At 47.6% G+C, this 14,077-nt stretch overlaps 1 protein-coding gene across 1 annotated transcript; it reads left to right on the plus strand.

Moving 5' to 3' along the window:
* The first annotated feature begins 289 nt into the window (after nucleotides 1–289).
* Nucleotides 290–13,981, plus strand: LOC116885609 (transmembrane protein 132D). Its single transcript, XM_032886910.1, has 4 exons — nucleotides 290–491; nucleotides 3,973–4,246; nucleotides 6,643–6,834; nucleotides 12,608–13,981. The coding sequence occupies exons 1-4, from the start codon at nucleotides 328–330 to the stop codon at nucleotides 13,787–13,789; spliced, it is 1,812 nt and encodes a 603-aa protein (XP_032742801.1). The 5' UTR covers nucleotides 290–327; the 3' UTR covers nucleotides 13,790–13,981.
* Nucleotides 13,982–14,077: the final 96 nt, after the last annotated feature.

The following is a 14,077-nucleotide window of genomic DNA, read 5'->3' on the forward strand; positions in this document are numbered from 1 at the left end:
CACACACACACACACACACACACACACACACAAAGGGAAAAGTAAATCAACCATCAAATAAATAAATGTATATGACTTTACTTATCAATCCAGTAGATGAAAGATCCTTAGTCACTTTAGCAGGATCTGCTCTGGTAGCAGTTGCTTCATTGAAAGCAACTGCCTGTGCCTGCTTTCCCTCACAGTGGTGACTCCCAAACATGGCACTGCCCTGTTCCCTGGTCTGTGGACTGTGATGAAGCTCACCGCCCCCCCCACCCTGCTTCTCTCCCTCCTCCCTACCAGGTTTCTGACAGATGTGACTACGTCTTCGTCAATGGGAAGGAGATGAAGGGCAAGGTGAATGTGGTTGTCACCGTCACCTACCAGCACCTGAGCAGCCCCCTGGAGATGACAGTGTGGGTGCCACGGCTACCCCTGCAGATCGAGGTCTCAGACATGGAGCTAAACCAGATCAAGGGCTGGCGGGTCCCCGTTGTCTCCAACAAAAGGTGGGTGTATATGAAGCGTGTGCATGTGTGAATTGCACGCGTGCATGTGTGTGTGTGTGTGTGTGTGTTTGTGTGTGTGTGTGTGTGTGTGTGTGTGTGTGTGTGTGAGTGTGTGTGTGTGTGTGTGTGTGTGTGTGTTGTGCATTGGGCATCCAGCAAAAAAGTCATGTCCACGATGGTTGGACTTGAGGGGAGAAGCAGGCAAGTAGCTCCTCTTCAGGCAAGCGTAATCACGTTGATTTAGTGGGACCAAGTGCATAGACTCTGTCTCCCAGACACCTGGACCCCAGCCACAAGCACCATCTCTTGAAAGATGAGCCTGGGGAGGAAGTCACGTGGATGAGGCTCAGGATAAAAAGAGAACTAATCGACTTTAGGAAGAAGCAAGGAGCAGATGCTATTCCACGAGCCAGAGCCGAGGTTCAGAGCTCTCCGCCCCGGTGAGAAGTCTGAAGCTTGTCTGCCATAGCGTAGCTGTCACACCCCGGGGTGGAGTTTGGTAGAGAGGTGAGCCTCCCATCATCCGTCAGAGGGCCAGATGAGGACTGGGGAGGTAGAGTCACAGTGCTCAGGCTCTCCCTTCTGAATGCCACTGCAGGGATGCCAGTGTACGCAGCCATAGGCTAGAGACATTTCAAGTGTCAGAGTAAGCATGAGCCCTGTCACATAAGGAGAAACGCCTGCAGGCTGCGATAGCAGAGGCGGCGATCTGAGGTCACTTCAGAGGGCCTTATTAGTCTTCACCTTTGAAGTTCACCCCTCTAGACCTGTGACCTCTGGAAGAGGCTATAGCTGAAAGAGAAAGGTGGCAGGTACCGCAGACAGTCAGAAGGTCGGAAGATAGTCCTTAGAGATATTTCTTTGGAAAACTGGGATGTGGGAGGCTAGGGTAGATGGTGGGGTGGATGGTGATGGTGATGATGATGATGATGATGATGGTGATGATGATGATGACGATGGCGATGACGATGATAATGCAGTTGGCAGAGAACTAACCAGGTCTGGTGAATGGTCATCTCAGATAGCTGATGGGCTCCCTGAAAAGTGGGCAGTTGATGTTGAGGTATGGTGGGAATGGGCCAGTGCAACAAGGCATCAGACAGTGAGGGGACAGCTGACATCTGTCTGCCTTGATGATAGTATCTCACTACCCCCACGGTAAACGCTTGCCCCTTTTGGGTGACAACCCAGTCGTATTAGCTGTATATTACTGTATGTCCTGGTTGGCTTTGACTGTTAACTTGACACAGCCAAGAATCATCAGAGTGGAAAACCTCTATTGAGGAATCGCCTGGGTCGGGTTGGTCTACGTGAATGTTTGTAGGGAGTTGTCAATTATTAATTGCTCACTGCAGGCGGCACCATTTACCACACAAGTGGTCGTGGGCTATATAAGAAAGCTAACCTAAGTCAAAAAGCCAGAAAACAGCGTGGGTCTTTTCTTCAAGTTCTCACTTGAGTCCCTGCCCCAACTTCCCTCAATGATGGATTCTGACCTGGAAGTGGAAGCCAAACAAACCCTTTCCTCCCAGAGTTGATTTTGGTCAAGAGTTTTTTTTTGTTTGTTTGTTTGTTTGTTTTGTTTTGTTTTGTTTTGTTTTGTTTTGTTTTGTTTTTTATCAAAGCAACAGAAAGGAAACCTGAACACTGTGTGAGGCAGGGCCTTAATTTAAAAACTCAGTATGGCTTGAAGAATGGTGGGTTCAGTCTCTCAGATTCTTCACAGGAGCAGCTGGGTGTGGCTTAATGAAGTCCCAGGAGCTGAGGTCTCAAACGCTGAATTCAGCTAGGGAGGCTCGCACCCATCTGGGGGTTCTTGCAGAGAAGGCTCACTCTGGCATTGTTCCCAGAGCTCCCCTCCTCGCTAGCTGCTGATCAGTCGAGACAAGGTGCCTGCCAGGTAGATGTTTCCCTCAGGAAGCTCAGAAGACAGCAACTTGCTTCATCAGAGTGGGCCAGGGACACAGAAGCCCCAGAAGAACCCAAACCACACAGATGTCAGTAGCTTAAAAATCCAGTCATAAAGCGAGGTACTTGGGAAGCTGAGACAGGAGAATTAACGCCTTGGGTACGTTAGTGGGACCTCATATTAAGAAACAAATAGGGGTTGGGGATTTAGCTCAGTGGTAGAGCGCTTGCCTAGGAAGCGCAAGGCCCTGGGTTCGGTCCCCAGCTCCGAAAAAAAGAACCAAAAAAAAAAAAAAAAAAAAGAAACAAATAAAAGGTCTCGTGAACTCTTGTTGCAGTTCCCAATTAACCTACTCTCTGATCGAATCAACCCAGAGGTGGTGGTGAGTTCCTTGCTATCCAGCCTAAGGTTCTGGGTTCCTAAATGAAAGATGTGTGAGAGCACACACATGCACACGCACACACACACACACACACACACACACACACACACACACACACACACACAAATGACTGGGCCAGTTCTTAAGCTCTATGTGACTAAAACCTCCCCTCCTATAGCCCTGAGTTATTACATTCTAAAAATCTATAGTCCATCTTTGCTGCCCTAGACCCAATCGGGGGACCCCTGAAGCCGCTCTTCTGCTCTTAGGGGATTGGTATGCTCCCTCTTCTGCACCTCTCAGGCCTGGTCCTTCCTTACTCCTTTCCTATCCCCTTCCCAAATCTAAAGTCCTGCCTCTGTCTTCCTGCCCAGCCATTGGCCGCTGACAACTTTATTTACCAATCAGCATCAACACCTGGGGGACAGGGCCCCTCAGCCTCTTATGTGCAGGCATGCAGATTCCCATGTGATTTGGGGAACCCAATTAACATAATACAAGCTTTAGAGCAAATCCACAGCAAACTCTTCTTTCCAGAACCATTACCTGAAAGTAAATCCTCCAAGAGCCTTTGACTCTTGATATCTATTGGCAAGTAATGGTGACTGGGGGCAGAAAGACACTGTCTTCAGTGGTTCAGCCACTGGTTAAGATGCCCAGATTCCTGTAACTTAACTCTCACATTTGTCCCTGGAAGTAATACTAGTGAAAATCACTGGTTCGTCGTCCAAAACAAGAGACACAAAAGTAGAAAGGCTGGTTAATATGAGAAAGAGCGGCAGGGAGAGGGGATGAGAGATGGTAATGGCAATGGGGTAAGTATGACTAAAATACGTCATGCACACGCATGAAGATGTCCCAATGAAACCCATTATTCTATATCATTAGTATAGAGTGATTAAAATGTTGATGATGGGAGGGCCTATCCAAACACTTTTGAATAGAGATATAAAATGCAATCTGTGCCTAACAAGAGGGTGTGGTAGAGAGTAAAAGCCAGGAGGCCCGGGTCTTTGGGAAGATCTTAACCACTTGTCCTGCCTCTCCATTCTGTCCAATCAGAACTCTTGTCACACCGGTGGGTGGTTAAACTCCCTGAATCTTCTGCGCATGCCTGAGCCTTAAGCGGGCCAGAACTCTTTGGAGGGAGACTCCCAAAATGGCGCCCACAAATAAATACTTTTTGACAGGCCAGCTCGGGACAGTGAGGAGGAAGAGGATGATGAGAAGAGGGGCCGAGGCTGCACCCTTCAGTACCAACACGCCATGGTGCGAGTCTTGACCCAATTCGTGGCTGAGGCGCCTGATCCCGGGGGACACCTGGCCCACCTGCTGGGCTCTGACTGGCAGGTGGACATCACGGAGCTGATCACTGACTTCATGCAGGTGGAGGAGCCCAGGATCGCTAAGCTGCAAGGAGGGCAGATCCTGACTGGCCAGGAGCTGGGCATGACCACTATCCAGGTGAGGCTTTCTGTACTCCTCTCTGCCAGGGGAATTGTTTAACTGTTGTAGCTCAGGGGGCTCACTTTAGTGAGGTCACCAACTACCCAGTTTGAGCGTGACATGGAACAAGGGCCCTGAGACACCTCACACGATACACGGGAGACCTAGGGCTCTGCCTCTTATTGGTCATGGTCCCCTAACCATGGCCTCTTATTGGTCCCCTAACCATGGCAGTTCTTAACTATATTGAGAAGCAAAACCCTAGATAAAAGTTCACCCTTCCTGAATCACAGGACTGGTCAGCTCCTTGATATTGATTGTTGTCACCTGAACCTTCTATCCCTCCACAACTGAGAGTTTTCCCTTGACCTATACACACACACACACACACACACACACACACACACACACAATGATGATGGTGGTGGTGGTGATATGATGATGGTGATGAGTGAAAACATTTAATGTTACTTATATCAAATAACTAAGAAGAAAGTTGAAAGACAATGTCAACACCTAAAAGCCCAGGCCTAGATAAGGGTTTGCCTTTAAACATTGACTTTGAAACATGATTCAAGTACAGAAAGGAATTGTCTGGTGACAAAGAGGAAAAGATGGCCTTCCTATGCAGGCAACATAGAGACTGTGTCAGAAGGGCATCCAGTCCTAAGACCACTTCACTCAGTCCTATGGAGTTACCAAGTGATAAATTCATTTATTCACATTCTTCTGGGAACTTTCCTCTCATGCTGTCTTAGTTAGGGTTACTGCAGTGAACAGACATCATGACTAAGGCAACTCTTATAAGGGACAACATTTAACTGGGGCTGGCTTACAGGTTCAGAGGTTCAATCCAGTATCATCAAGGCAAGAGCATGGCAGCATCTAGGCAGTCATGATGTGGGAGGAGGTGAGAGTTCTACATTTTGTTCTGAAGGTAAACAGGAGAAGACTGGCTCCCAAGTGGCTAGGAGGAGGCTCTCAAAGCCCACACCCACATGCCACACCTACTCCAACAAAGCCACACCCACTCCAACAAAGCCACGCCTACTCCAACAAGGCTACACCTCCAAATAGTGCTGCTCCCTGGGCCAAGTGTATTCACACCACCACACATACCCACTGCCATTTGAATGGTCAAGACAGACAAACCAAAGGTGACGGTTGGATGGAACATGAGCTCTGGGGACTCTTTGAAAAATTGGTTTTTTGAAATGCTGCCCCAAAACTCACTGGTCCAAAGAGCAAATGAACAAAGAAACAGAACTAATTCACCCAGGAGCACTGAGAATGCATAGAACGTGGAGAAAGCCATGCTCCATGATCACTAGAGGTGTGCAGAGGGAATCGAGACTGAAATACCAATATCAGGTTGGACTCAGAGTGGGTATGGATGGGGCAGGTATTATACAGGGCAAGTCAAGATTTCAAGATGCCACTGGATCACATGGTTCAGTTTCTCTAAGTATAGAACTGAAGTCTAATGTATTGGTGAAAGCCTTTACAGTGCCAGCACTAGGGAAGTAGAGACAGAGCTCTACAAGTTCAAGAATAGCCTGGTCTACATAGCAGGTTTCAGGCCAGTCAGGGTTAGGCAGTGAGACCCAGTCTCAAAAGAGAAAAAAATAACTGTACAAATGAAGGTCCCAGAGCTGGTGATAGATTATAGATGGTCTTTGAACCAGGAAGCCCTACGCTCTATTTTGAGGTTTGTTTTTATTTATTTTTATTTTATGTATATGGGTATTTTCCCTGTATGTATGTATGTGCACCATATACATGCCTGATAGGGCCAAAAGGGGATGTCATCCCCTGAAACTGGAGTTACAGATGGTTATAATCCATCACATGGATTCTAGGAACTGAACCCAGGTCATCTACAAGATGCTAGTATTCTTAACCACCAAGCCATCACTCCAGCCCTAAGAAGCCCTACTTTATGGTACACGTTGGCTGTCCCATGTGAGACATAAATAAATATACAATTAGGGTGTCATAGTCATGGTTCTCTGGGGGACATGAAGCTGTTTGGAAGTTGCATATTTTTAAATAAGGGTGTACCTGTAATAGCAGGAGTGGCCTGTACTGTGTACAGGAGTTACCACACTCAAAGGAACAATGACACTAATCCCTCTTGCTGAGAATAAGGGTAGGACACAGTGGCAACTGGAGTTGGTGTGTGGGTATTCGAAGGGTAGCATAGACTCGCTCCATGCTATTATGGGTGGAAGACTGCATCACTACACTTCCATGACTAAGGCTTAGTTTAAGAGGAGGCCTGCTTCTGCTCCCATGGGCTCGTTGGGGGCTCCCTGTCTCTCACTGTCCCTGCATGCCCTCATTCATGACATGCGATACATAGAGCGCTGTGACCACCGAGAGCCCCCCTTTGTCATGTTGGCTCTGCCCCTCAGATCCTGTCCCCTCTGTCGGATGCCATCCTTGCTGAGAAGACCATCACCGTGCTGGATGAGAAGGTGACCATCACAGACCTCGGGGTCCAGCTGGTAACGGGACTGTCACTATCCCTGCAGCTCAGCCCTGGGAGCAACAGAGCCATTTTTGCCACTGCGGTGGCTCAGGAACTTCTGCAGAGGCCCAAACAGGTAAGGAAGTGGCGCTTAAGACACACATCAGCTGAGACTTACCCCATGTGAGGTCAGCACACAGTAGGTAAGGCCAACTAAACACCAGGTGAGGTCAGCATACACCAGAGAAGTCACTCATTAAGTAGACCGTTGTGAAAATTTGTAATCCCAATCAGGGGGTTTCTACCCCACCTTTGACCATTTAGTTTCTGAATATAAGACACACACAACCTTTATATGTATAAAAAGCCTTAACCAGCACAAGAGCTGGGCAGATATCCACCCTCCTTGTTATTAAAGTCTACTTTCCTATCAATAACCCCGAGTTATTACTTACTATGTTTCATCTGGGCTGCTCTTAACTCCAATTGGCCAGCCCTCAGGGCTATGTTTTCACAACTCACCTAACTCATGGTACCTTCTCCTCCATTCGCCTTCTTCTCTCTCTCCCTCATGATTTTCCTTTGACCCCCCCCCAAGCCTAGGAACCCTAAAACCCACCTTTCTCTCCTCTGCCCAGCTGTTGGCTGTGAGCATCTTTATTCATCAATCAGAAATAAGCTGTGGGCAAAGTCACATAGTGTCACTAGGGTCTATGTGCGAACTCTTCTCTGGGGCAACCAGATCTCAAAGAATGAGTGTTAGAGTGCAATCAGCATCAGGCCAACCCACTACAGTAGACTTCACACCAGATGAGTACCCCATTATGAGAACCCCACAGCAGGTAGGGGCTCTTACCAGGAGATTCACAGACTCCAAACAGACATCACGTGTCTAGTGTTTCTTGACTGCAAAGGAGCTGTGAATATGTGTTTCCAAAGCCCTTGCCTCATAGCTCGCTGAAACAGTGGGCAAAGACTGCAACAGGTGGCCAACAGTCACTCAGAGTAGAATCTCTGATGGGATGCTCCCCTGTCCTTCATACTCAAGGGTACTAGGGTGAGGGGTCTGGGTGGGTCACACTCTCCTCCTGTCTAAATAGCCCTGACTAGCATACTGACCTCACCCAGCAGTGGGAGGGAAGTAGAGGCAGGATCTGACTCAGGATCTCAGCAGCCAGATCTCAGCAGGTTTGGGGGCTGAGCTAAAGATTATACTACCTCGTCTTGTTGCTCAGACAGAAGTAGGGAACCGATGTGAGGTCATATCTTTCTCTCTTTCTTTGAAGGCAGTGTACTAATAGATTGTGTTAGGTGTATGGGTGTATATCAGATTTCTGTTGTGGCGATAAACACCACATCTAAAAGCAACTTGGTGAGGAAATGGCTCATTTGACTGACAGCTCATGATCTAGCATTGAGGAAAGTAAGGGCAGAAGCTCGAGGTAGGAACTGAAGCGGAAGCCATGGGAACATTCTGCTTCCCGGCTTGCTCTTCATGGCTTACTCAATCTTCTTTCTTATACCACTGAGGGCCACCTTCCCAGAGGTGGAACTACCCACTGTGAGCTGGGCCCCCTCACATCAATCCTTACTCAAAGAAAGTGCTCCATAAAGTGGCCTACAGGCCTACAATCTGACGGAAGCATTTTCTTATTTGAAGTTACCTCTTCCCAGATGGCTCTAGCTTTGTCAAGTTGACAAAAGTTCAGCCAACATAGGCTGTATGTTTGTAGATGTGCCAGTTTGGGTGTCTTATATATGCTCACGTATGTGTCTGTATGTGAGTATATGTGTATTCTGTGTATTGAATTATCTGTTATACATGGTTTTGTGTTGTATATGTGCCTACATGTCTGTCTGCCTATGGGAGCAAACTGTGTACTGGGTGTATGTATGAGAGAATCTTGCTTATATATCCTGTATCCTGTGTTGTATGTATCATTGGTTGTATACATGTTTGGGTATGTACCTGCATGTGTACTGTGTACTTGTGTATGTATGTGTATGTAACGTGTATTGCTTGTGTTTGTAAGTATACTCTGAAGTGTACCGTTTTATGGTGTGTGTGTGTGTGTGTGTGTATGTGTGTGTGTGTGTGTGTGTGTGTGTACTGACCCAGCAGTTCTTGTACAGTGGATCTGCAGATAGAATATGATTACCTTCCTATTCGGAAGTGGACAGACATTATTTCTTAGATGGAACATAGAGAATGAGGTGAACTTTACAGCAAAAGACAGCAATCAGTCCTCTCTGCATGGGGTCCTATTCATCCAACTCAGAAAGAGACTTTTCTGGAAGCTTCCCTACCCATCAGAAACCCTTCCTCCACTGTTACCTTCAGTGGGATGGTCGCTAGACTCATCGTCTGCCCTTGAACCACCAGGCATCAGCAGAGACTGACCATACTCAGAGCAGGAAGGAAACAGAGGTGAACTCATGACCTCAAGCCTTCTATCTTCCAGCTGGACCTGGACCTCAAGTTTCCCTCTCAGGTGCTAGCCAGTCATTAAGCCCCGATCACACAGTCTTACATAGGGGATTTGGGATTTAAAAAAAAAAAATGAGAGTTGATATTCCTAGTAACAGATACAAATTCTTGGCAAAAAAATCAACCGTCCTTTTGTTTAGAGGGACGGACACCAGCCTGCAAAGTGCAGATAGGAAAGGAGAGAGATGAGCTTTCTGCCTAGCTCAGTGGATGATAAAATCAGACCGAGACCAGTTAGGAATTAAAAAGTGATAAGACACAGCCAGAATGGAAATAATCCATCCCTGATGGGCTGAGTGTCACCTGCTCCCCTAAGGGTAGCTCTGGGGTTGGTTGCATGGTCCTTGGTCCCCTTCTACAGCTTGGCTCTGACCTGACAAATTCAGAAAGCTAGGCATCCATACGCCTCCCCTGCTGAGATTTCCTGGCACAATAGAGCAGGCTGGTGGATCAGTGCCGGGTCCTGGGAAGTTTCTGTGCTGCATCCTGGCCCATTTCCCACACAGCGACGGGTTCAGGCTAACAGCTAACAAAAGGAAGGTGTGGAAGCCACCAACTGCCTTCGAGGATCTTGCTTTGTTCCTTCCAAGCTAAACGCCATTCGTGAAACATTTACTTCAGTCACCGGTAAGGGCTGTGAAGATGGGAAAGAAAGAAAGAAAGAAAGAAAGAAAGAAAGAGAGAGAGAGAGAGAGAGAGAGAGGGAGGGAGGGAGGAAGGAAGGAAGGAAGGAAGGAAGGAAGGAAGGAAGGAAGGAAGGAAGGAAGGAAGGAAGGAAGGAAGGAAGGGAAAGAGAGGAAGGAAGGAAGAGAGGGAGAAAGAGGAAGGAAGGAAGGAAGAAAGACAAGAAGAAAGACAGACAAGAAGAAAGAGAGAGAGAAGAAAGAGAAGGAAGGAAGGAAGGAAGGAAGGAAGGAAGGAAGGAAGGAAACTCAGTCTGAGTTTCTTCTTTCAGATATAGAGGAGAGGGGGGGGCAAAACCCCACTCAGTAACGCTCAGTTTAAAGGGATATCATGGCCGTCTCCTTTCTAACTAGCTGAAGCCAGCAGGTAATGCATGGGTCTCTTGGGAGCTGTTTCCAGGCTGGGCTTGAATGTGCATGTCCTGGGAGATGGAGACAGGGCTTGGGGCAGAGCAGGCTTTTCAGGGAACCTGAGGAGGAAGAAAGCAGTGGAAGTGCCCATCCCCCAGCATCCCCAAGATCAAAGGCTTTACTATGCCGCTGCTGTCTCAAGCTGTGAATGAATGGAGTCATCTAAGCATAGGAGGCAAAGAGATGGAGACACACAGAGACCTTGGCTGTAGGCTGCCTTTGTGTTCCCTAAGTGTCTTCTCATTGGTCGGAATGGAGGCAAAGTCCCCTACTGTCTCTAGCTGACTTCACACCTCCCTTAAGTCAAAGCGTTAGCTCCAGGTGAGCACAAGCCAGTTCTGTCCAAGAGAAGGTACAACCCGCGAAATCATGGCCTGTGGAGCATCTCTCCATCCAGATCAATGCCCTTGATCTGTGTTATATGTGACAATGAGACTGGATGCTACGATGGTGTCAGATGGTGTGATGACCACATTAAATGTATACCATGACAATCATTGAGGAGCCTCCTTGCTAGCTATACTGTTTTCACGAGCCATTTATAATTGTACAGAAGTAGATCCTGGGCAGTCCCTGAGCCTGTCTGTCTTCTAACAGATAAGAAAATAAGTCGATCTTAACTTTTTTTTTGAGACCAAGCTACCCCAAAACTCTTTACCTAGTCAAGGATGTCCTTGAACTCCTAACTTACTGCCTCCTTTTCCTGAGTGCTGAGATCAGAGCTGCACGCCTACCTGGCTTAATCTGGTGCCAGGGACGGAAGTCAGAACTTCACACTTTTTTTTTTTTTTTTTTTTTTTATTAACTTGAATATTTCTTATATACATTTCGAAAGTGTTATTCCCTTTCCGGTTTCCGGCAAACATCCCTTCCCCCCCCCCTTCCTTATGGGTGTTCCTCCCACCCTCCCCCATTGCTGCGACAGTCTAGTTTACTGGGGGTTCATTCTAGCAGGAGGGCTTCCCTTCCACTGGTGCTCTTACTAGGATATTCATTGCTACCTATGAGGTCAGAGTCCAGGGTCAGTCCATGTATAGTCTTTAGGTAGTGGCTTAGTCCCTGGAAGCTCTGGTGGCTTGGCATTGTTGTACATAGGGTCTTAAAGCCCCTTCAAGCTCTTTCCAGTTCTTTCTCTGATTCCTTCAACGGGGTCCTATTCTCAGTTCAGAGGTTTGTTGCTGACATTCTCCCTCTGTATTTGCTGTATTCTGGCTGTGTCTCTCAGAGCCATCTACACTTCTGCACTTCTTTGCTTCATCCATCTTGTCTAATTGGGTGGCTGTATATATATGGGCCAACCCTGAATGGATGTTCCTTCAGTCTCTGTTTTAATCTTTTGCCTCTTCCTGCCAAGGGTATTCTTGTTCCCTTTTAAAGAAGGAGTGAAGCATTCACATTTTGATCATCCGTCTTGAGTTTCATTTGTTCTAGGCATCTAGGGTAATTCAGGCATTTAATATTAGCCACTTATCAATGAGTGCATACCATGTATGTCTTTCTGTGATTGGGTTAGCTCACTCAGGATGATATTTTCCAGTTCCAACCATTTGCCTACAAATTTCATAAACTCGTTGTTTTTGATAGCTGAGTAATATTCCATTGTGTAGATATACCACATTTTCTGTATCCATTCCTCTGTTGAAGGGCATCTGGGTTCTTTCCAGCTTCTGGCTATTATAAATAAGGCTGCGATGAACATAGTGGAGCACGTGTCTTTTTTATATGTTGGGGCATCTTTTGGGTATATGCCCAAGAGAGGGATAGCTGGATCCTCAGGCAGTTTAATGTCCAATTTCTGAGGAACCTCCAGACTGATTTCCAGAATGGTTGTACCAGTCTGCAATCCCCCCAACAATGGAGGAGTGTTCTCTTTCTCCACATCCTCGCCAGCATTTGCTGTCACCTGAGTTTTTGATCTTAGCCATTTCACTGGTGAGGGAAATCAGGGTTGTTTTGATTTGCATTTCCCTGATGACTAAAGATGTTGAACATTTCTTTTTAGGTGTTTCTCAGCCATTGGCATTCCTCAGCTGTGAATTTTGTTTAGCTCTAGGGAAGCTCCCAACTCAACCGCTTATGTCCCCAACCTCAAATTCCAATCTTATTTTGGAAGGCTTAATCTGACCCTATTTGTCCCTTCATCCCCCCCCCACCTTTTGGTTGTTTATAGTAATTCAAACCTCCCCTGTGTTCTATGGTAGAGCTTCTCATGGCTTTCTCTATGCTGTCTAACTGACTTTTCCTTGAAGTCACAAGAAAATTACATACACACAGTGCCATTTGCTGAACCTCCAGACACATGTTGACCCGCCTCTCTTGCTCCACAGGAAGCGGCCATCAGTTGTTGGGTACAGTTCAGCGATGGCTCTGTCACACCCTTGGACATTTATGATGAGAAGGACTTCTCCCTGATGGCTACGTCCTTGGACGAGAAGGTTGTCTCCATCCTCCAGGACCCCAAATTCAAGTGGCCTATCATTGCTGCGGAAAACGAAGGACAGGGGGCCCTGGTGAAGGTCGAGATGCTGATCAGCGAGTCTTGTCAGAAGTCAAAGCGGAAGAGCGTGTTGGCTGTGGGAACAGCCAGCATCAAGGTTAAATTTGGACAGAACGATGCGAACCCCAATGGCAGTGAGAGCGGACATCTTGGGGCTGGGCTTCATGTGGAGAATATCAATGACAGGAGATCCAAAAAGCCTTTTCAGGAATGGGGGAGCCCCGAGGGAGCATACTACAGCAGCTCATCCATGGGACTCATGGAAGGATGGGGCAGTACAACTAAGAGGCCAACCTTCCCGAAGAAGGAAGGCCAGGAAAACCTGTTAGATGACATCATCCTCTCGCAGACCATGGCCACAGATCTCACCAGCTTCCCAGACCAGGTGGACCTCCCTGGGAGCAACATGGGCACTGAGGAACATGACCCTGATCAAGCAGCCAAGGGGCTGAGTGACCTCGAAATTGGCATGTATGCTCTGCTGGGTGTCTTCTGCCTGGCTATCTTGGTGTTCTTAATTAACTGTGTGACCTTTGCCCTGAAGTACAGGCACAAACAGGTTCCCTTTGAGGAGCAAGAAGGTCTGAGTCACTCTCACGACTGGGTTGGGCTGAGCAACCGGACAGAGCTCTTGGGGAACCATCTGAACTTCGCCTCCTCCCAGGAGGAGCAGATCACTGCCATTGACAGGGGTCTGGACTTTGAGGAGAGCAAACTCCTTCTCAGCTCAAACTCTCAGAACAGCATCAACGGACAGCTGTTCAGGTCCACAGGAGCCATGCTCACAGATGACAAAGAACAGAAGAGCGAACCCCCTACGTCCCCTACCTCCAAAAGGAAAAGAGTGACATTTTCCACCTTCTCCGCCATCTCCTCAGACGACGGGTGTCCTTCTGGGAACACCATGGTGTTGAGTAACGAGGATGATATTAAGTGGGTCTGCCAGGCCCTGGATCCTGGCGAGTGCCCAGAACCTCACAGTTGCATGGAGCGGCTACATGAGCACGTGTAACAGAGACACCAATGTTGTTCTTACCTTTCAGCCTTTAACCCACTTGGGTATGGGGAGGAGACACGCACCCAGGGGAGAAATGAGACAAGAGGACACCACAAGGGCAGCACTGTCCATAGAACCCTGGGAAATGGTCGCCTCTTAGCTGGGGAGACCCGGGATCGGTACCCACACACAGGCCATAGTGCACGACGATTCGGTTCCACTTAAGAGGTTTACTGTGCATGGCAAGATGTTGTCAAATCTGAACAAAGAGGTGTGTTTAAGGGTTTGCAGGGAAGAACTCTC

Source organism: Rattus rattus, chromosome 16 (genome assembly GCF_011064425.1).
Source record: "Rattus rattus isolate New Zealand chromosome 16, Rrattus_CSIRO_v1, whole genome shotgun sequence".
Classification (NCBI taxonomy): Eukaryota; Metazoa; Chordata; class Mammalia; order Rodentia; family Muridae; genus Rattus; species Rattus rattus.

Excerpts from the sequence above, each read along its gene's own strand:
- LOC116885609 (XM_032886910.1), top strand. The coding sequence starts at position 328 with ATGAAGGGCAAGGTGAATGTGGTTGTCACCGTCACCTACCAGCACCTG. Across the intron at positions 492-3,972 it reads CCCGTTGTCTCCAACAAAAG|GCCAGCTCGGGACAGTGAGG; the intron begins GTGGGTGTATAT and ends ACTTTTTGACAG. Across the intron at positions 6,835-12,607 it reads TTCTGCAGAGGCCCAAACAG|GAAGCGGCCATCAGTTGTTG; the intron begins GTAAGGAAGTGG and ends CTTGCTCCACAG.